Genomic DNA, 22778 nt, shown 5'->3' with positions numbered 1-22778 from the left:
GATCCTTATAAGAATTGTATGGTTGCTTTGTTTGTTGAAATATGAGACTGCATATTGTGTTTGTGTTACATTTCTGAGACAATAAAGAGGGTCTAAAATAGATGTTCCCACATATTTTAACTTCCAAATCCAGCTCGAAGACTAAAACAGAGTTTTAACACACGTAGAGGCTAATTGGTCCAGTTATATCCCATGAGAACTCTTAGACCCAACTTGAGAAGGAAGAAAACCATGCAACACCACACCAGAGAGAATCCTCCTGACTTGTGTGTATCAGCTGCTTAAAAGCATGTGGAGCTATACTATAATTATTATCAATATGGTCGAAGACAGATCGAAGCTGTAGTAATCTGAAAATACTTTTCAAGATTCTTTTTGGTTCACATATAAAAACACTTAAACTATCTGTGAGGCTGCATTGTGTTGCGTTGCAACTCTGAAAATATCAATGATCCCAATGGTCCGAAGTTTATTTTTGCAAAACACATTAAGATCTCATTATCAAAAGAAAAAAAGAAATCCTATAGAATAGACTTATTATTGTCACACTCTATTACAACTAATAAAGCGTTAAAACTTAAAACTTAAATGAAATTCTAAAAGAACCTAGTAAATCAAAACATATTGCAGATAGGCTTCATATTAGTTAGTAGGATAGTACAACCTAAAGTTCTGTTCAGTGCCTTTTGGTTTCTCATTTTCGTTAAACGACGCGACTAAATACCCTTCAATGCTACTGTTTGGCAGCTTCTTCGCTCTGGGCAAGAGCAGTCATTAACACATACGATGACTTTACTAGCATGTTGGCCACGTAAGGCGGCGTTAAGAACCTTAGTGATCGGGTCGAAGGTTCGGAATTTGGTAATCCCTACTGACTTGAACTGTCTGATAAATTTGAACGGAGATGGGGGGGTTGTTTCCGAGGGGGCCGTAGTTTTGTTCTACCACGACTACGTAGGAATTCGTGTAGTAGTAGTCGTCGATCAGAATTGCCGTAAGCGCGACCAAAAAGAAGACGAATATTTTGTCACAACAGTCCATTATGAAACTGCGCGTGCCTGCAAAATCAGAAGAGCTAGCTAGCGTTAATATTAGATTTTATTATGTATCGATTGGATTTTATGTATTATAGAGATATCACAACAGGATCTTACTTAACGAATATAACGGAGACGAAGGAAGTGAATTTGATGAGGAGATTTCACAAAAGGCTGTGTGTATGGTTTCTCTCTTTGACATTGTAACAAGTGAGTGTATTTATTTATACATAAGGGTCTTTCCTATTCTTTACAAGATTTCCTTTTCCTTTAATTAGATCAAATACTATAAATTTAACATATATCTTAATTAGCCCAATAATTGTTTTCTTTTCGGTAGTAGACAAAATATATAAATGTTATATATATATATATATATATATGTAGAGATAAGATAGATTGTCTATATTTATTAATATCACTAAATTATAAATGTTTTATTCATTTCAAGAAAAGAATGGCATGTTTCTCTGCTCCAGAGGAAAACCGCTACCACCGATTCCGTCATGATCCAGACCTTAGCTTGATACGCCCCAAACGCCTTGCATACAAAAAACTTGCTCAGAAACAACAGGCAATCTTATTTTCTGATATTCCTCTAGACCCAAGCTTAGGTTCTTAGGTCCACATTTCTCCAAGCACTTCCGCATACATGTTTGTGCTTCTTACACCATGAAGGGTCGTGGGATGAGCAGCGTCTCCAACCAGCTCACGATGTTTCCCCCAGAAGATTCGTTCTAAAGGGTCACTCACAGTCGTAAATAACATTAAGGAAAGGATCCTTTGTTTCAACCAGATGGTTTCTGCTTCTTGATGCATCTTATTGATCATTTCTTGGCTCAGTTTTAGTGTAACAGAGTTTCCCTGATATCTTAATTTCATAACAACAACAAAGCAGAATCTCAAGAAAACTACTTAAAACGCATTCTAGAGAGAAATTACTTTCAGGTCAGGCTCTGGTTGATTGACATACCAAATCCAGTTGAGTTTCTTGTTAAAAAAGCTCGTAATTACACGGTATGAGTCTTTTCACCGAGATAAAAAAAATACAAGCATTTTCCAAGATCCCAGCAACAGTTTCCGAGTTCTCATCCCCTGAGAAGTCTAAGACACCTCTCCAAGCACAATCACCAGGGTACTACCTTACATTAAAAAAATCAACAAAAGCCTATATGATCCAGTCCCACAATATATATCAATATTAAGAAGAACATACTCTTATTTTCAAACCTCAATTTAATTTAAGGTCAGGTAAGAAAGTTTTCCGAATCGAAGACAAACACCCCATCTGCTGCAACTAGCAAATCTACTTGAAAATTTCAACAGTTTCTTGAGTTTCCATTACTAAAGCTTTAACCTTTACAGTCAGTAGTAGACTCATCTTGTGACAATTGTGAAAGACAGAAACTTTGTGTCCCCAAAGAAAATGGATTGAGGCAATGCGTTATACAGAAGAGCGTGGATATCTCTGACCAATAATAAGATGCTCGGAAAATCAAAACTCTCATCTCTTGTTAGAATCCTCTCGTCACCTTCTTCTCACTATCAGTTGCCTGATTCTATAAACAAACCCAACAAAACAAAACTTTAGTAGACCTGGAAAAAAATTTACACTCCGATTGTTTCAATTGTCTGACTAAACAAACTCTCAGTGTCATCTTTACCTGATCAATCGAGAGAGGCAAGGTGATTTCATCTAAGACATGTGGACAACTGAGATGGACTCCCCCATCTCATCAACTGTTTTAGTTTCTTCTGCTTCACAAGATATTAACGATAAGTGTTCGTTCTTTTGACTTGACTAGGTGACTGACAAGGTTGGAACTATGTGGGCTTATTACGAGCCTGGTATATTGATTCAAGGCCCAATCATTTGATAATTTATACAGGGATCCCATGGATCCCATTTGAGTTCATGAGAACAGAGAGAAACTTAGAAACTGAAAGCTTTTTGTTCACCGCAAATGTCCATATAGTCCCTTGTCGTGTCAATATTTGCAACCAACCACCGCATAGAGGAGGTTCTGAGGTTTTAGAGAGTTTCGAGCTAAGAGAAGTAGGGACTAGGGATTTTGCTTTTACGGAAGAAAAATAAGATGCGGCTTCAGTAGAAACTTTTTTAGTGTGAACTTAACCTTGTCATCTTTTAACGCATCTCTCCCTTCTTAGCATAACTTATGTGCTTTGTTTTGAAGGAAGGCTACGGAGTGAGCTAGTAGCTCATACCAGTTGAAAAAAAAAAACACTTCAATTTTTCCACATTTTTGCGCTTTAAAACACTATATTTTCTTAGTTTTTGTACCCAATTTACGAATATTTGGGAGTTTTAGCTCACTTCTTTTACCTGTAAGCCAATTTATGAATATTTGGGAGTTTTAGCTCACTTCTTTTACCTGTAAGCTCAATTTATGAATACTAGACTTGGTGCATCTAAAAACACCAGAAAAAAAAAGGATACGTCATATCCTATACTCCATTAAAAACCTGAAAGTAATTGCAACAAAAGCAAAAGAGTCAGATGATGTAATCTTTTATTTTTGCTTTCAAATATTAGCTCAGCTTTTGTTTTCTTTTTTTACCTTTGNAGTTTTTTTAAGCTCACTTTTACCTGTAAGCCAATTTATGAATATTTGGGAGTTTTAGCTCACTTCTTTTATCTGTAAGCTCAATTTTTTAAGCTCACTTTTACCTGTAAGCCAATTTATGAATATTTGAGAGTTTTAACTCACTTCTTTTACCTGTAAGCTCAATTTATGAATACTAGACTTGGTGCATCTAAAAACACCAGAAAAAAGGATACGTCATCCTCCATTAAAAACCTGAAAGTAATTGCAACAAAAACCAAAGAGTCTGATGATGTAATCATTTATTTTTGCTTTCAAATATTAGCTCAGCTTTTGTTTTTTTTTTACCTTCTATTTACTGTCCGATAGTCCCCAGTGTTCCCTCTAGTAAATTTCAACCTGCTGTAGCTTCCTTCGCATTCATCAGTATTGCTTGAAATCCAACCTATTAGTGGACCACATATGACTACTTCTCTGCTTGCAAACATGACAATCGGGGTTATTCTAATATATAACAATGGAGCAAGAACCCATGTTTGTAAACACAAAACACACCTGATTCAAAGTTAGTGGTCCAGTTTTATCGCCGCAAATAGTGGTGGCAGGACCCATTGCCTCACAAGCAAGCAGATAGCCTCCGCACCTGTATAAAAGAACTGCTAAAAGAATCATATATTGTTCCCTCCCATCATACAAGTAACATAGTGAGAAGGTAAAATAAGCATACCAAAGCCTCATCTGCAATCATTTTCCTCATTGAATAGGCAAGGCTGAAACAAAACAAAATAGAAGACAAGCAAATATAATCAGCAAAGAGAAGTTAACTCTCTACTATGAAACTACCACAAGAAAGTAGTGGAAGAGTCTGATATAGCCAAGATAGGAAATACATACGTTAATGTGATAGCCAATGGAAGACCGTCAGGCACTGCCACTATGACTCTACGACAATTGTAACCTGCAGCAATAGCCGAGTATTAGCATTTCTAAAGCAAGTTAAAGATTTTTACTGCCAGATCCCTAATAGACTTTTAGATGGAAACATACCGCTACAGTAACAACTTTGATCACATCATCAACTACATGACCAATATTTGTCTTCCCTTTAACAAATTGAAGGTCTTAACCTCTGTTTTTTGTGTAACCTGTGAAATATCTGTAAAACAAAGAGGACATCATACATAATTTGCATTTGTCAACTAGGATTGCTCTCATACTGTGACGAACATATGGCTGAGTTCCAAAATAATAACCAGGAAAGATATGGCTGAGTCAGAAGAATCACTAGCACAACATTTAAGAGTAGCTAAAATAACCAGTGAGAGGGTTTCTTCACCAATGTCTCCAGAGATACTGGCCATCAGCAAACCCCATCAAGTGTTGACTCTAACACCAGTAACCTTGCAGAAAGAAAAGACCATTCATATCATACAAATGGAAGAGAATAACAACTCTCTCCTCCGAGATAAGTTCTGATATGTAACTAGAAAATTTTGGGAGGAATCCTACCAGCATAACACCATTTCCATCTGCCACTTTACACCCACACATAAGTAATAGATTCTTCCTAGAGTCACTCTTAACCTAAAAAGCGACTGGTAAGAGTTACACAAAAAAAAACGAGAAAATCAGCAACTTCACTATGACAGGAAATAAGTAGCTAACTGTTCACTCGAGTATATTAATAAAACATGGAGCAGAAACAAAAACAGCCTCACCTTCTTTGCTCCAAGAAATCAATCGCTTTAAAACCTGCAAATGTAAATAACAGTCATTAGAAACAAAGATAGTTGTGAACATGATCATATAATTTGGGATAAAACTTACTTTAGTATTCTACAATCCATTTCTATGGACAACATGGAAATAATCCATTACCAACCATAACCAAATTCCAAATCATTCATCCACTACCATATAACTCACCTTACTACTTGTATCCGACTTAGCCGAGGCATTTGTATAGGCAACACGGGACAGGCATTTGTATATGCACCACCATCAATTCATTTGTGATTTATAAACTCATCTTATGACATAAGACTGAGCCGAGGCATTTGTTGTAAAGGCAACACGGGACAGTCATTCATTCATGCACCACCATCAATTTGTTTCTGATTTATAAACTCATCTTATGATTAACATAAGACTGAGCCGAGGCATTTGTTGTACAACCAGCACGAGACAATCATTCATTCGAGTACCACCATCAATCCGTTTCTAATTTATAAACTCATCTTATGATTAACATAAGACTGAGCCGAGGCATTTGTTGTATAGGCAACACGAGACAGCCAATCATTCATGCACCACCATCCAGTTGTTTCTGATTTATAAACTCATCTTATGATTAACATAAGACTGAGCCGAGGCATTTGTTGTATAGGCAACACGAGACAGCCAATCATTCATGCACCACCATCCAGTTGTTTCTGATTTATAAACTCATCTTATGATTAACATAAGACTGAGCCGAGGCATTTGTTGTACAATCAGCACGGGACAATCATTCATTCCAGCACCACCATCAATCCGTTACTAATTTATAAACTCATCTTATGATTAACATAAGACTGAGCCGAGGCATTTGTTGTATAGGCAACACGAGACAGCCAATCATTCATGCACCACCATCCTGTTGTTTCTGATTTCTAAACTCATCTTATGATTAACATAAGACTGAGCCGAGACATTTGTTGTAAAGGCAACACAAGACAGTCATTCATTCATGCACCACCATCAATTTGTTTCTGATTTGTAAACTCATCTTATGATTAACATAAGACTGAGCCGAGGCATTTGTTGTAAAGGCAACACAGGACAGTCATTCATTCGAGCACCACCATCAATCCGTTTATGATTTACAAACTCATCTTATGAATAACATAAGACTGAGCCGAGGCATTTGATATATAGGCAACAAAACCCGTTTTTGACTTACAAACTCATCTTATGAATAACATAAGATTGAGCCGAGGCATTTGAAGTATAGGCAACACAATCTGTTTCTAACTTGCAAACTCATCATATAATTAACATAAGACTGAGCCGAGGCATTTGTAGAGGCAACAAGGGACAGTTAGAGAGGTAATTTATATTACCTCATTCATTCATGAACCACACCATCAATCCGTTTCTCATCTGTAAACTCATCTTATGATTAACATAAGACTGAGCCGAGGCATTTGATATAGGCAACAAGGCACAAATCGTTTCTCATTTGTAAACTCATCTTATGATTAACATCTGTAAACTCATCTGTAAACTCATCTTATGATTAACATAAGACTGAGCCGAGGCATTTGATATAGGCAACAAGGGACAAATCGTTTAGGCAACACCATCAATCCATTTCTCATTTAAAAACTCATCTTATGATTAACATCTGTAAACTCATCTTATGATTAACATAAGACTGAGCCGAAGCATTTGATATAGGCAACAAGGGACAAATCGTTTCTCATTTGTAAACTCATCTTATGATTAACATAAGACTGAGCCGAGGCATTTGTATAGGCAACAAGAGCGTTTAGGCAACACCATCAATCCATTTCTCATTTACAAACTCATCTTGTGATTAAAACAAGACTGAACCGAAGCATTTGTATAGGCAACAAGGTCATTTAGGCAACACCATCAATCCATTTCTCATTTACAAACTCATCTTGTGATTAAAACAAGACTGAGCCGAGGCATTTGTATTGGCAACAAGGGACAAATTCTTTAGGCAACACCATCAATCCATTTCTCATTTACAAACTCATCTTGTGATTAAAACAAGACTGAGCCGAGGCATTTGTATAGGCAACAAGGGACAGTTAGAGAGGTAATTTAAATTACCTCATTCATTCATGAACCACACCATCAATCTTTTTCTCATTTACAAACTCATCTTATGATTAACATAAGACTGAGCCGAGGCATTTGATATAGGCAACAAGGGACAAATCGTTTAGGCAACACCATCAATCCATTTCTCATTTAAAAACTCATCTTGTGATTAAAACAAGACTGAGCCGAGGCATTTGTATTGGCAACAAGGGACAAATTCTTTAGGCAACACCATCAATCCATTTCTCATTTAAAAACTCATCTTGTGATTAAAACAAGACTGAGCCGAGGCATTTGTATTGGCAACAAGGGACAAATTCTTTAGGCAACACCATCAATCCATTTCTCATTTAAAAACTCATCTTGTGATTAAAACAAGACTGAGCCGAGGCATTTGTATTGGCAACAAGGGACAAATTCTTTAGGCAACACCATCAATCCATTTCTCATTTAAAAACTCATCTTGTGATTAAAACAAGACTGAGCCGAGGCATTTGTATTGGCAACAAGGGACAAATTCTTTAGGCAACACCATCAATCCATTTCTCATTTAAAAACTCATCTTGTGATTAAAACAAGACTGAGCCGAGGCATTTGTATTGGCAACAAGGGACAAATTCTTTAGGCAACACCATCAATCCATTTCTCATTTACAAACTCATCTTGTGATTAAAACAAGACTGAGCCGAGGCATTTGTATAGGCAACAAGGGACAGTTAGAGAGGTAATTTAAATTACCTCATTCATTCATGAACCACACCATCAATCTTTTTCTCATTTACAAACTCATCTTATGATTAACATAAGACTGAGCCGAGGCATTTGATATAGGCAACAAGGGACAAATCGTTTAGGCAACACCACCAATCTTTTTCTCATTTACAAACTCATCTTATGATTAAGATAAGACTGAGCCGAGGCATTTGATATAGGCAACAAGGGACAAATCGTTTAGGCAACACCATCAATCCATTTCTCATTTAAAAACTCATCTTGTGATTAAAACAAGACTGAGCCGAGGCATTTGTATTGGCAACAAGGGACAAATTCTTTAGGCAACACCATCAATCCATTTCTCATTTACAAACTCATCTTGTGATTAAAACAAGACTGAGCCGAGGCATTTGTATAGGCAACAAGGGACAAATTCTTTAGGCAACACCATCAATCCATTTCTCATTTACAAACTCATCTTGTGATTAAAACAAGACTGAGCCGAGGCATTTGTATAGGCAACAAGGGACAAATTCTTTAGGCAACACCATCAATCCATTTCTCATTTACAAACTCATCTTGTGATTAAAACAAGACTGAGCCGAGGCATTTGTATAGGCAACAAGGGACAGTTAGAGAGGTAATTTAAATTACCTCATTCATTCATGAACCACACCATCAATCTTTTTCTCATTTACAAACTCATCTTATGATTAACATAAGACTGAGCCGAGGCATTTGATATAGGCAACAAGGGACAAATCGTTTAGGCAACACCACCAATCTTTTTCTCATTTACAAACTCATCTTATGATTAAGATAAGACTGAGCCGAGGCATTTGATATAGGCAACAAGGGACAAATCGTTTAGGCAACACCATCAATCCATTTCTCATTTAAAAACTCATCTTGTGATTAAAACAAGACTGAGCCGAGGCATTTGTATTGGCAACAAGGGACAAATTCTTTAGGCAACACCATCAATCCATTTCTCATTTACAAACTCATCTTGTGATTAAAACAAGACTGAGCCGAGGCATTTGTATAGGCAACAAGGGACAAATTCTTTAGGCAACACCATCAATCCATTTCTCATTTACAAACTCATCTTGTGATTAAAACAAGACTGAGCCGAGGCATTTGTATAGGCAACAAGGGACAAATTCTTTAGGCAACACCATCAATCCATTTCTCATTTACAAACTCATCTTGTGATTAAAACAAGACTGAGCCGAGGCATTTGTATAGGCAACAAGGGACAGTTAGAGAGGTAATTTAAATTACCTCATTCATTCATGAACCACACCATCAATCTTTTTCTCATTTACAAACTCATCTTATGATTAACATAAGACTGAGCCGAGGCATTTGATATAGGCAACAAGGGACAAATCGTTTAGGCAACACCACCAATCTTTTTCTCATTTACAAACTCATCTTATGATTAAGATAAGACTGAGCCGAGGCATTTGATATAGGCAACAAGGGACAAATCGTTTAGGCAACACCATCAATCCATTTCTCATTTAAAAACTCATCTTGTGATTAAAACAAGACTGAGCCGAGGCATTTGTATTGGCAACAAGGGACAAATTCTTTAGGCAACACCATCAATCCATTTCTCATTTACAAACTCATCTTGTGATTAAAACAAGACTGAGCCGAGGCATTTGTATAGGCAACAAGGGACAGTTAGAGAGGTAATTTAAATTACCTCATTCATTCATGAACCACACCATCAATCTTTTTCTTATTTACAAACTCATCTTATGATTAACATACGACTGAGCCGAGGCATTTGATATAGGCAACAAGGGACAAATCGTTTAGGCAACACCATCAATCCATTTCTCATTTAAAAACTCATCTTGTGATTAAAACAAGACTGAGCCGAGGCATTTGTATTGGCAACAAGGGACAAATTCTTTAGGCAACACCATCAATCCATTTCTCATTTACAAACTCATCTTGTGATTAAAACAAGACTGAGCCGAGGCATTTGTATAGGCAACAAGGGACAGTTAGAGAGGTAATTTAAATTACCTCATTCATTCATGAACCACACCATCAATCTTTTTCTCATTTACAAACTCATCTTATGATTAACATAAGACTGAGCCGAGGCATTTGATATAGGCAACAAGGGACAAATCGTTTAGGCAACACCACCAATCTTTTTCTCATTTACAAACTCATCTTATGATTAAGATAAGACTGAGCCGAGGCATTTGATATAGGCAACAAGGGACAAATCGTTTAGGCAACACCATCAATCCATTTCTCATTTAAAAACTCATCTTGTGATTAAAACAAGACTGAGCCGAGGCATTTGTATTGGCAACAAGGGACAAATTCTTTAGGCAACACCATCAATCCATTTCTCATTTACAAACTCATCTTGTGATTAAAACAAGACTGAGCCGAGGCATTTGTATAGGCAACAAGGGACAAATTCTTTAGGCAACACCATCAATCCATTTCTCATTTACAAACTCATCTTGTGATTAAAACAAGACTGAGCCGAGGCATTTGTATAGGCAACAAGGGACAAATTCTTTAGGCAACACCATCAATCCATTTCTCATTTACAAACTCATCTTGTGATTAAAACAAGACTGAGCCGAGGCATTTGTATAGGCAACAAGGGACAGTTAGAGAGGTAATTTAAATTACCTCATTCATTCATGAACCACACCATCAATCTTTTTCTCATTTACAAACTCATCTTATGATTAACATAAGACTGAGCCGAGGCATTTGATATAGGCAACAAGGGACAAATCGTTTAGGCAACACCACCAATCTTTTTCTCATTTACAAACTCATCTTATGATTAAGATAAGACTGAGCCGAGGCATTTGATATAGGCAACAAGGGACAAATCGTTTAGGCAACACCATCAATCCATTTCTCATTTAAAAACTCATCTTGTGATTAAAACAAGACTGAGCCGAGGCATTTGTATTGGCAACAAGGGACAAATTCTTTAGGCAACACCATCAATCCATTTCTCATTTACAAACTCATCTTGTGATTCAAACAAGACTGAGCCGAGGCATTTGTATTGGCAACAAGGGACAGTTAGAGAGGTAATTTAAATTACCTCATTCATTCATGAACGACACCATCAATCCGTTTCTCATTTATAATCTCATCTTATGATTAACATAAGACTGAGCCAAGGCATTTGATATAGGCAACAAGGGACAAATCGTTTAGGCAACACCACCAATCTTTTTCTCATTCAAAAACTCATCTTATGATTAAGATAAGACTGAGCCGAGGCATTTGTATAGGCAACAAGGGACAGTTAGAGAGGTAATTTAAATTACCTCATTAATGTGTTGGTGAACACCCGTTGTGATCATAAACCGAAAACACATACAATACAAACAAAAACCACATGAAAAGAAACAAACACAACCAGATGAAAAACAAGAATGTGAAACTCAAGAAAAAAAACAAACTCGTATGATTCAACTTAACTCCAAGACATAATCTTGGATCTGAAAATAGGAAAAACAAAATACTGAACCGGGAAAACTTGGAAAACAAAAGAAAAATTGAAGATGTCAACATAATTAACCACAAACTAGACCAGATGAAACGAGAAGACAGACAAAACAAACAAATCCCTAATGTAACCCAAAAGAAAAGTTGAAGCCGTCGAACATAATTAACCACAAACTAGACCAGATGAAACGAAAAGGCAGACAAAACAAACAAATCCCTAATGTAACCAGATGAAAAAAACAAGAAACAATTCTGCAAAACTCAAGAAAAACACAAACCAGTATGATTCAGTTTATTTAAATCCAAGACATAATTAAGAATCTGAGAGAAAAAAAATCAAAAACTGAATCGGAAAACTTAGAAAACAAAAGAAAAATTTGAAGGACGAAACAGGAAAGAATCTGACTTGTAGGTACGCGAAAAAAAAAGACAAGCTTTAGAGATAATGTAAGCAATTAAAAAAAAGAACTTTATAATCATAAGTACCTCTTCGAAGAACTTTCCCAAGCGGAACTCTTGAATGATGATCTTGTGGATGAAACCCTAATCACAAAAGAGACAAATAAAACCCAGTTATTCTTAAATTCAGAAACCAAATATGAAAGAAAGAACAATATCTACTTGAAAAAAGAACAATCTTTATCTGAAATTTCCGAAGCCTTAGATTGATAAAATCCGTGAAGAATCAAACAGTGGTGCGGCAGTAAAAGAAAGAAGATGACTATAAAACCCTAATCAGAGAAATAAAACGGCAGAATCGAAAATTGGGGAAAAAATTCAAACCTTTAATCATCGTTTCGCCAGAAACCCTAATTTGGTTGAGAATCTCAGAAAAGTGTTTAGGCCGTGCTTTTATCTCTGTGTATACATAGACACATCTGATTGCTAAAAACTGCGTCGTAACGGTACATAAAAGAAAGAAATTGAGATGACAGCTGTGATGGCAATTTAGGAGCGTGTGCGATAAAACTGCGTCGTTTTCATAGAATTATAACGGTTGGAAAGACAGCTGGCAGTTTGACAAAAAGGAAAAAATTGGCAAGTGGCTGTTGTGCGTCAGAACTGCGTCGTTATATAACGGTACTTTGCGTCAAACGAGCTCCGGTGGCGGTGGATGCGCTTGATCTAGGCCCATAATGAATTTTAGGCCCAATAATTTGTTCTCTCGCCTATGGATTTATATTCATCATTATTCGTAATTATCATCATCTTTTTATATTCAACAATATGCATTGGTTCAAATCAAATTGGCAAGTGGCTGTTGTGAGTTAGAACTACGTCGTTAGCCTTTGTCTCTGTATACTTTGGAAATAAACATATGTATATGGAGAGAGACATAGTTGGATATAAAGGAGGTTATAGTTGGATATAGTTTAGAGAGACATATGTGAGTCAGAATTATCATCATCTGATCACTGTAATCGAAACCTCCTTTATTTCCAATTTTCCCATATATCTATGGCTAACATATCCAACTATGCATCCGTTTCCTTTTAGGCTCCTAAAGCTTCCTGTAATAATCTTTTTCATCCAACCAAATAATCACCCTTCACATAAATTAAAGAAAACGAAATTTTATTACATATTTTAGTTACACAAGACAAAGCCAAAAAGGAACAAACAATGTGAAAAATAGAATTTCAAATGCCATTACAAAGCCAACTCTATTAAACCAGTTGAACTTGGCTTAAGATATCCTTTAATCGAAAGAAGAAAAAAAAATTCTATTCGAAAGGATGTTATAGTTAATCTTGACCTTATTTTTATTTGTCTACATCTCAAACAGAGAGTCATCGATATGATTTGGAGGCGCAACGACATGCGAATTTATGCACTTCTCTAACAAAATTGTAGGTTTCACGTTCAACATAACAACTGTAATTAATACAGGCCATGTCAGGCCACAGGCGTCTGAGTAGAAAGAAATAAAACTACAGTTTCACTGATACGTTTCGTTCGGTTTTGTATATCGATCCCCCTATGGTCGTCAGGTTGGTTTTGGAGTCTTTTGACCCAAACAGTAAGAAACAACATTGGACAGTAAAATAATTTTCAATCTTAACCTTTTTGATCATACAGACGACACTATCGACCCTATTTCGTTAGTTATCCAACGCTCGCTGGTAATTTTATAAAACCCATCGGTGAACCGTAAATACACTTAAAGAACAGAAAGACAAACATTATATAATTTCCAAGCTTTTGCAAAAAATTTTTTTGAAGGAAGTAAATAAGAAAGCCTCCTTAAAACATATTCCACAATTGATATTTGAGATTCATTTCATAGAGGGCACAAGAAGTACCTGTGGAAGTATTTACTTGAGCTGGAAAAAAAAACGGTATACCAGAGAATGAGAAATAAATAAAAAACACAAAACCCTTTAGATGCATCTAGACGACGATCACAAGTATTGTTCATGTATCCTTGCTCTGTTCTCTTCCCACCACAGTCTCGCGTGCATCTCCCCAAATCTCTCTCGGCTACAATGCCAAAGAAACACACAGTTTTTGAGTGATGTTACACTTGTAATAAACCCGGGTTTTGAATCAATGTAAGGAAGTTCTTTTTTAGTTACCTGAATCTGACTCTTCTAAGCTCTCTTTTCCCACCAGGTAATACTTTAATGGTGATATAAACGCCAGGCTCATCTTGCTCCACCCATTCGTTGTCAGCATCACTCGCATTGCTTACCGACATTTCCTCTGACCGGTCTGCATCTCTCGAGGAGCTGCTTCTTATGGAAGCATCCATGGAAGAAGTTTCTGTCTTGGCTCCACTGATGCTTGAAACTTTAGGAGTTGAGTTGAGCATACCAGAGTCATAAAACTGTTGGCTCTGCATTGAGTTATGGTCCAGTGAATCCGAGGATGAGTAAGCCGCCAATCCAGCTGGACGATGGATGTTACGAGGCAACCGTTCTTTGTTTAGAGGTGGTGTTGCGGGAGTGTCCTCTGGATGGAACTCCACTTTTGCATTCTAAATCAAAAATATGTCAGGAGTAATTAGTGACTAATTACGGCTTATTAATTTATCAACCTGATATAGTGAGAAAGCTAATTACCTCGTCTTCGGATCTAGGTGGCGTGGGAAGCGGGAAAGCTTGGCGGCTTAGTTTTTGAACATTGTAAAGTTCCATTACTTTGTCATAGTTATCTGCCCACCATCGTTGAGCTTGTAACTTGTTGAACATGTCTCGGCTAATCAAAGACAAATAAAAAAACACAAGTAAGACGATACATTAGTTTTCTTCAATGTTACTAGGAAAAGGTCATGATAGAGTACAGCAGTCAAAGAGCACAAGATGAAACATTGAAAAATCAAGTTAAGGGGTGATTTAAAAAATTGTCATCGTAAGAGTAAATTGTCAGATTAACCCCGGTAATTATTGTTAGTTTGTTACCAGCTAAACCTAAAGTTCCTTATAATGTTCTAGTGTAATTTACCGGAACAACACACCTTGGCTCACTTAGATTTTCTGACACATGAGATTCTAAGTTAAATAAGAAAAAAATATTAGTGAAAGAAGTGACTTTTAAACCAGGACCAGAGGACCAAAGTGGGCACACTCGAAGGTGGATTAAAGGGAGATTTGACAAAATAACAACAGCTAATTCAATAAACCTTTTGACAAATTGAACACATAGGCTAAGGGGGTAGAAAAGAGAGTTGAAAACAAGAGACACAGATCCAACCTTTTAAATATTGATTGGATCTTTTTGTTAGTTTAATGGCCGGGCAATAGTAAATAATCAATCAAAATTTCGTAGATATAAAGGAAAACAAAAAATCATGAAGGACGAAATAGCGACAACAATGGTCAAAGCTAATAATTAGGAGATATGATTGTGTCCTACACAGTAAAAGAAAAATAATTGGGAAGGTGGGTAGGAGAGAATTTCTCAAAGCAAACTCAATTTTTTTTGGTTTAATTTCTCCAAAAGTTATATTAACTCATTTGTTTTGGTTTACCAAAACAAGAACTAAACAAAAGAAGAAGAAACACATGTAACAGAGTACTGTTAGGACTTAACCTAATCAGGGGATTGAAAAGATAACAATAAATTTGTGAACTAAACGAAAGAGACCAAAAAGAAGGTTTTGACAAAACAAAAAAACAGACAGTAAGTGATAGAAGTAGAAGAAGTGTGATTAATTATAGTACGAAAGAAGACAAAGAATCGAAGGAAGGCAGAGACAAAATACGTTGAAATTGTCTTGTCTTTATCAATAGGCGACATAAGAGTGAACGAAACTGTGCTAATTGCTAAAGGCTAAAGCTATTTGCTTTGTTTTTTTTTTTGGTCTTTAAGAATAATTTATACTACTATTTTTGTCTTTTGGAATAATGAGAAGAACTATTCTTTCCTATGCTGCTCTCCAACAACAGCAATAATGTGTTTAACAGGACAAAGACGCGGAGAATAAGGCACTCATGGGCTCAATAAAACAAGATTTTTATATTTTAATAGTAGAAGAAAACGTTAAGAAATAGTATTGGTGAAAATGATTAAAATAATATATATAAATGAACCCAAACAATGATTTTGGAATGTTTGATTGAACTAATATAAACAAAGAAAACAAATGTATCATCTAACAACTCCCATAAAGAATCAAGTTTTAGCAAACTTATAGTGACACCATTCTAGAGTGATTTCATTTATGTTTAAAAATCAAATTTCAAGAGAAAAGTCTCAAAGTTTTTCATGTGAACTGGAAATTATTGATATTGAAGGAAAACAAAAAGAGAAAATAAAAAATGATCAAAAAAGCAAAAAAAAAGAGAGAGACAGAATGAGAAGAGATGACCCAAGGAAAGCACTTTAAAAAGGGGAACACCCCAATATATATTTTGCTTTTTGAACCTTTACGGCCTTTGCTTCTCATTAGTCATTAGGCGTGAAGCGTTACAGTCGACAACTCTGGTCCCATTCTCTGTTTTTTTACCAACTTTTTCCCTATTTTCACACCCACAATTTACCCCTTCTTCTATAGTTTAACACTCCAGTTTTGGGTGCATCAAAAAAACTTTTATTTTTTTTCCTGAGGTAATACGTTTTACTTACTGTCCTAACTTTTTTAGTTCATAAATAAACCAAAACTACTTGTGACGATTTTCACTCAATTTAAATGCTAACTATCTTGTTTTATATTTCCCTACGTATAAAAACACACATATTCCAAACTCAATCAAATTAAAATCAAAAACACCTTTTTAATTTTAGAATAGCTTTAAAACTTTAAATAAAACTTGAATCAAGATCAAACCAAAAGAGGAGAAGAAGAAGAAAAAAAAACGAAAAACCTAGTTGGGCCATGTCTTCTAATCGTGAATTCGAGATATTATACCATTGTATTCTTAAAAAAAAATAAAAATAATAAGTACGTACATTTCTACAAAAAGACATGGCATGATTGTTAGATTCGTATGCTCTAGAATTTTAGTTATTATCAACATATGTTGCCTAGACATTGAACTCCACAAAACAAAACAAAATCATACTCGTAAAACATTATCTACGCTAAATTTCAATATAATATGTATATATCCATTTTTAGAAAATAGCATTCAAAGATTTTCAGATTGCACTGATTTTATAATTTTTTTAGAAAAATCAGATTGAGTTCAGTCTCACAAAATCACGACCAACACAAAACGTGCTAAATTCTTTTTTAAAGAAACGAGGCAACGACGAAGCAAAAGTAAAAACTAACCGTAGGATCAAAAACAAACAGAGTCAACAAAAGGATCATAACCGTAGATATGAATGAAGAGAGTAAATTAAAGTAACGTACCTGAAACGTATCCGTTTGAGATCATTACCACCGCCGGGAAGAGAAACGAAGGTAATGAGAACACCTGGCTCTACCTGAGCAACCCATTCTTTTGGCTCTTTCTCTTCCACGAACACTATCGGGTCGACCCGGTTCCTCCCACTCGCCGATTTCGGTGTCGCTTCTCCGCTCGATATACCTTTTAGCCTCGCTTCCATCTCTTTTCCCCATACCCTAGGCTGTTGTTGTTGCTGCGCCGCCGCCGCCGCCGCAGCCGACGTTGTGTTGATCGAGCTGTTTGATCTTCCGTAAAGCATTTTGAACCGTTGCTCCGATTCGAAATCCGACTTTACCGACACAGGACTGTTCCTGATTGGTCCTTGCACTTGTCCCTGACCCTGCGCCGCCGTACACGGCGTACAATGCCGGTACGCTCCCGAAGCTTTCAGAGCCATGTCTTTGAGCTGAGATTGAATTGACGAACCCTCCATCAGAACCGAGAAGACGGAGAAGGAGGAGAAGAGTTAAGAGTTTGATTTAAATTTAGTTTACCTGAGAAGTTAAAGATTTGGCGTGTTTGGAATCCGGATCGTCGGTTTGACCCGAAGATTCATCGCCGGCTCGCTTTGAACGAGCTATACACGTCAGCATTTTCCGGCGACTGGCTTGGTCTTTGATTTGATTTTTTTTGTTCTTTCTCTTTTTTGGATACGGAGAGAGAGAGAGAGAGAATGGTGTCAGTTTCTTCTACTTTGGTTTGTTTTTGGCTTTGGTGCTCTTTTTAAGTTTTTGTTCTGTCTCTCTCTTTTTTTTTAATAATTGTTTTATAATTTTGCGCTTAAGAAACTTTTAACCGGGATTACCGGTTCCATAAAGGTTCCGAGTCTCTCTACGGTAATTACGCAATTCGGTGGTAAAAAATAATAATGAAAGTAAAAATGGTAAAAAAGTTTTGGTGTCTAGCAAAAAAAAAGTTTTGTTTACTGATTAGCTAAAACATGTCAGTAGGTTAAGACTATATACATGATTGTAGTCTGTGGATTTCAAACTTTCGTAAGTATCAAAGGTCGTTTCCTTCATCTAACGCAAGTAGTCAAGTGTGCTTGCAGGATTGAATTATCGAGGTAATGCAAAAACTCTTGACTCTGACTTTTGAGAAACCTAAAAACGAAAGATATTTATGTGCGGCTCTAAGCTATTATATGGAGTACATCACAATAAGTCAATAATACTAAAAGTTGTTCTTACTTCTTAGCATATTCATTCATTTAATGTGTAATGTATATAGCTAGAGTGTGTTGTTTGTTCAATTCATAACGCTTCTGATTGCAACTTATCTGACATTTTAAGATAGCAATGCGACAAATAGCAAGTATATGTTCCATTCCGACAAGATATAAATATGTGGTGTCTTCGTCTACTATACATTTCATGTGAATGATTGATCCAACCACTCGAAAATTACTAGGGTGTAAGTATTTTCTATACATAAAGATGCATTTATTTTTTGCAACATACAAAAATTGGACGAGCACTTACCATTTTTCTTTTTCTCACATAAGAACTTTTTATCTAAAAGATGATTCGACCAATTTTCTCTTTCTTTGTTTCAAAGTTTATGATAAGCCACATTCAAAGCGTAAGTACAATATTGGCGCTTAGAACACTCGTTGCTTTGACTGATTTTTGTTGTTGTTGTTGTTGTCAATGATGTAATGTACTAAACTAGAAATTGAAACAAGTCTTGGACCACCCTTGGCCAAAACATTATAAACAACTCTTCCATTTTATTTTATTTTAAAAGTTATCTTCGACCAGCCACTATGGTCTTGTTCTCGATTTTGGTGTTCGAAAAACATTATACTAGTGACACTAAGATTTCAAGGTAGGCTTTTGGGAGGCATATCTAATCTACTAGTACAGTCATTGGTTTCAAAACTCAAAAGTCTCCACACTACATACACGTAGTTGCAATTTCCATCAAAAAAAGCTGAACGAAAATTTAACTTCAAGAATTCAACAATCACGGGCTTTTAGTAATAAAATATCTAAATATGGGCTTTAAGTTTCGGCCCACTAAAACCTTCTCTGTCACAAACTCACAATCCGTCTCAGTTCTCTCACCTGTAAAAAACTTTCTCCTGTCGAAGAAGAAAAGCAAAATCCACGAGAGATACAGATAGAAAGTGGAAAAAGGTGCGTTTCGATCCCGCTGCTTCTGTTACGGACTCGGATTCGGATTTTGGAATCTGCTCCTTGAGCAGAGACAAGAGGAAAATGGTGACGTACGTGAGCGCGTTGTTCTACGGAGTAGGAGGGATAGTCGTCGCCGGAGTGGCGCTGCTCGTAGCTTTCCAGGAGAAGCTTGTCTACGTACCGGTTCTTCCTGGTTTGAGCAAGGCTTATCCGATCACTCCCGCTAGGCTTAATCTTAATTACGAGGACGTTTGGCTTCAATCATCCGATGGCGTACGCCTTCACGCTTGGTTCATCAAGATGTTCCCCGAATGTCGAGGTCTCTTTCTCTTTTTCGATTTTTTGAGTTGTGTATCGATACTGTTCATCGATTCAGTAGTTTTTTGTTGGTGGATTTGGTTTATGCATTTCGGAAAGCTTTTGAATCTACCGGATTTTGGGGATTTTAGGTCTTGATTTCACTTTCTTCAGCTAGGTTTTAGTCTCCTTTTCCCAGATTTGTGATCTTTTGCTGCTTTTAAGCTAGTTTGGAACTTATCAGCTACTCAAAAGCTAGTTGGTAGCTTTAGCTTAACTGGACCGAGTTTGAGGGTCCGAGTTCTGATAGTTGATATTTTGATTGTTTTCTGTGCAGGTCCGACCATTCTATTTTTCCAAGAAAATGCCGGAAGTATCCTTTCCAGAGCCATTTCATGGTCTTTGTTGGTTTATATATTTGTTGTTTCATTTAGTTAGCTTCATTTAGCTGGGATTCTTTGCCTTGTGACGGCCTTGACCTTAGAACCCCAGACATCGCTCATCGTTTGGAGATGGTTCGCATCATGATACAGAAATTGAAGTGCAATGTATTCATGCTTTCATATCGCGGGTTAGTTTAATTCATCCAAAAATTAAACTTTTTTGAGTCTAATCATTGGTGGATCTGTTTACATAATGCTGATTGAATTTCCTGTGCTTAGCTATGGGGCAAGTGATGGTTATCCTTCACAACATGGACTCACAAAAGATGCTCAGGTTTGCTCGTCTCTCTAGATCTATCCAGATATTCTTGAACTCTTCTGTTTTGTGTCCTTGTATTTATTACCCATTTTCTTGTCTGATGCTTTTGTTAGGCTGCGTTGGATCACCTTTCTCAAAGGACTGACATTGATACATCTAGAATAGTTGTATTTGGAAGGTCGCTTGGGGGAGCTGTTGGAGCTTTGCTTACCAAGAACAATCCAGATAAGGTAATATTAGTAAATACTCTTATTGGCAGCATGTTATGAGTAGAGGAAATGTACATTTAATTTAGAAGCAGAGAGATTGAGAGGCCGTTATCGTTTAAAGGGAGAAGTATAATTCAGAGTCCCACATGGTTACAAATGAGACTAACCAAATGGCCTAAAGACACCCTCTGCACTTCTCTAGGGGCCTGGTTTGAATAGCCTCTTATCAGTATCTGAGATTATTACTCATGGTCTTTGGCAGATGACCTGGAGGCTGATTGTACAAAAATTTCTGGAGTAACTCATTAGTTAGATTCTAGTCACTTGTTATCTGTAATGATCGATTCGGTCAGTTCTACCGGAATTTATTTATATTCTGTGAAAAAGTTTAGCCATTTAGCAATATTATATGTGAGTAGTCTCCTTTTATTACCCCCACCGAAACTTACTGTTATATGCACTAGAACTATCTTTCTCAAAGAATTTCTTGGTAAATGAAATTTTCAGATGCTTGATAAGTTGCATATTTTTTTTTTCCTTGTCGTTTCTACTTTCAGTATTTCATTTGATATCCACGCGTCAAATGGTTGTATGTTTACCATTTGCAACTGTCCTTATATAGGTATCTGCATTGATTCTGGAAAACACTTTCACTTCCATTCTTGATATGGCTGGCGTTTTGCTGCCCTTCTTAAAGTGGTTTATTGGAGGAAGTGGTACGAAAAGCCTGAAGCTTCTTAATTTTGTTGTGCGCTCCCCCTGGAAAACAATTGATGCTATTGGTGAGGTAAGAAGCAGTTGTAGACTCTAGCAAATTTATCTTCAGATGGATTCTTTTTGTTTACAGTTTGCATATGCCAAAGAAATGACTTAAACAAGCAGATAACATTATATTACCTTAACGACCTCCATATTAATATATCCCATGCATTAATGTACACCACGAGCTGACTGATTGCTCTCTGATTTGTTCCATGGATTTAAACTTAAAAGGGATAAGGAGGGAGTTTGATGTCCTGCAAAAAATATGTCCCTGTTAGATCAATGTCTCATAATTTGATTGTCTGTAGCAACCCGTGATAAACTAATCTTGAAACAATAACAGGTCAAACAGCCGGTGCTTTTCCTCTCTGGACTGCAAGATGAGATGGTCCCTCCATTTCACATGAAATTGCTGTATGCGAAAGCAGCTGCCCGTAATCCTCAGTGCACCTTTGTGGAGTTTCCAAATGGGATGCATATGGATACATGGCTGTCTGGTGGTGACCTTTACTGGAAAACAAACGTGCAGTTTCTTGAAAAGCATGCGGCTGAGAAAGGAAGGACTATAGGGGTAAAATCATTTCTCGAAGTTTAGAAATAATGTGTCTTATCAATGCTTCTTGAGATTTTCTTTTGATGTTTTGTTCCTGAAGTAGAAGTCTAAGATTGGCGTTGGTCTATTATCTGATGACAGGAAAGGTAAATGAGTTGACGATGTTGTGATTAGAGGAGGATTTGACTCACTTGGCTCCGACAACTGCAACTTGAAACGACAGTATCTTTATAAGCATGTTTATACCTATGTTGCATTTGGGAGTGATACAACTTGTTCTTAGAGTGAGATATTGGAGAGATACTTTGTAAGCAGAACCAGCTAGTGGAGATGGCAAGTGTAGGTTAATCAGATGCATTTGCTTCGTCTCATTTTTGTTTTTTTGGTTATTTTTCCAAGTGTTGGTGTTTCTCTGATCGTAACCATTTTCCTCTGAATGATCATTGCTGTGTAGATGATTGAGAAAGTGCAAAGACATGGTTATATAATTAAAATCTTGAATTTGTCTGTCTATTATATATTTTCTCGCGTTTCTTTTGTATTAATTCAAAGATCTTTAAAACTATTGGAGTAAAGCTTTCATCATAATCATTTGTTCAACTTGATTGTTGCCAAATACAGTCA

General features: G+C 36.5%; 2 protein-coding genes, 2 long non-coding RNA genes and 1 pseudogene across 4 annotated transcripts; 1 reads left to right on the top strand and 4 right to left on the bottom strand.

Annotated features, from left to right (window-relative positions):
• On the bottom strand, positions 1465 to 2418 carry LOC104772403 (annotated as a pseudogene).
• Positions 3630 to 4249, bottom strand: LOC104770431. The gene is made up of 3 exons (XR_002036961.1): positions 4157 to 4249; positions 3950 to 4075; positions 3630 to 3856 (listed from the first exon to the last, which is right to left on the bottom strand). It is a non-coding gene; the product is annotated as an uncharacterized LOC104770431 (long non-coding RNA).
• On the bottom strand, positions 4861 to 5355 carry LOC104770429. Its single transcript, XR_002036978.1, has 3 exons — positions 5320 to 5355; positions 5111 to 5196; positions 4861 to 5001 (listed from the first exon to the last, which is right to left on the bottom strand). It is a non-coding gene; the product is annotated as an uncharacterized LOC104770429 (long non-coding RNA).
• LOC104770428 (protein Brevis radix-like 4) lies at positions 13766 to 18177 on the bottom strand. The gene is made up of 5 exons (XM_010494856.2): positions 17988 to 18177; positions 17457 to 17899; positions 14722 to 14857; positions 14236 to 14636; positions 13766 to 14140 (listed from the first exon to the last, which is right to left on the bottom strand). The coding sequence occupies exons 1-5, from the start codon at positions 18084 to 18086 to the stop codon at positions 14062 to 14064; spliced, it is 1158 nt and encodes a 385-aa protein (XP_010493158.1). The 5' UTR covers positions 18087 to 18177; the 3' UTR covers positions 13766 to 14061.
• LOC104770427 (protein bem46) lies at positions 19551 to 22670 on the top strand. The gene is made up of 8 exons (XM_010494855.1): positions 19551 to 19950; positions 20266 to 20301; positions 20421 to 20499; positions 20591 to 20645; positions 20744 to 20860; positions 21462 to 21626; positions 21945 to 22172; positions 22296 to 22670. Exons 1-8 carry the CDS (start codon positions 19713 to 19715, stop codon positions 22302 to 22304), a joined length of 927 nt encoding a protein of 308 aa, XP_010493157.1. The 5' UTR covers positions 19551 to 19712; the 3' UTR covers positions 22305 to 22670.

The sequence above is a fragment of the Camelina sativa genome, chromosome 20 (assembly GCF_000633955.1).
Source record: "Camelina sativa cultivar DH55 chromosome 20, Cs, whole genome shotgun sequence".
Classification (NCBI taxonomy): Eukaryota; Viridiplantae; Streptophyta; class Magnoliopsida; order Brassicales; family Brassicaceae; genus Camelina; species Camelina sativa.
This window is presented reverse-complemented; position numbering and strand designations above follow the sequence as displayed.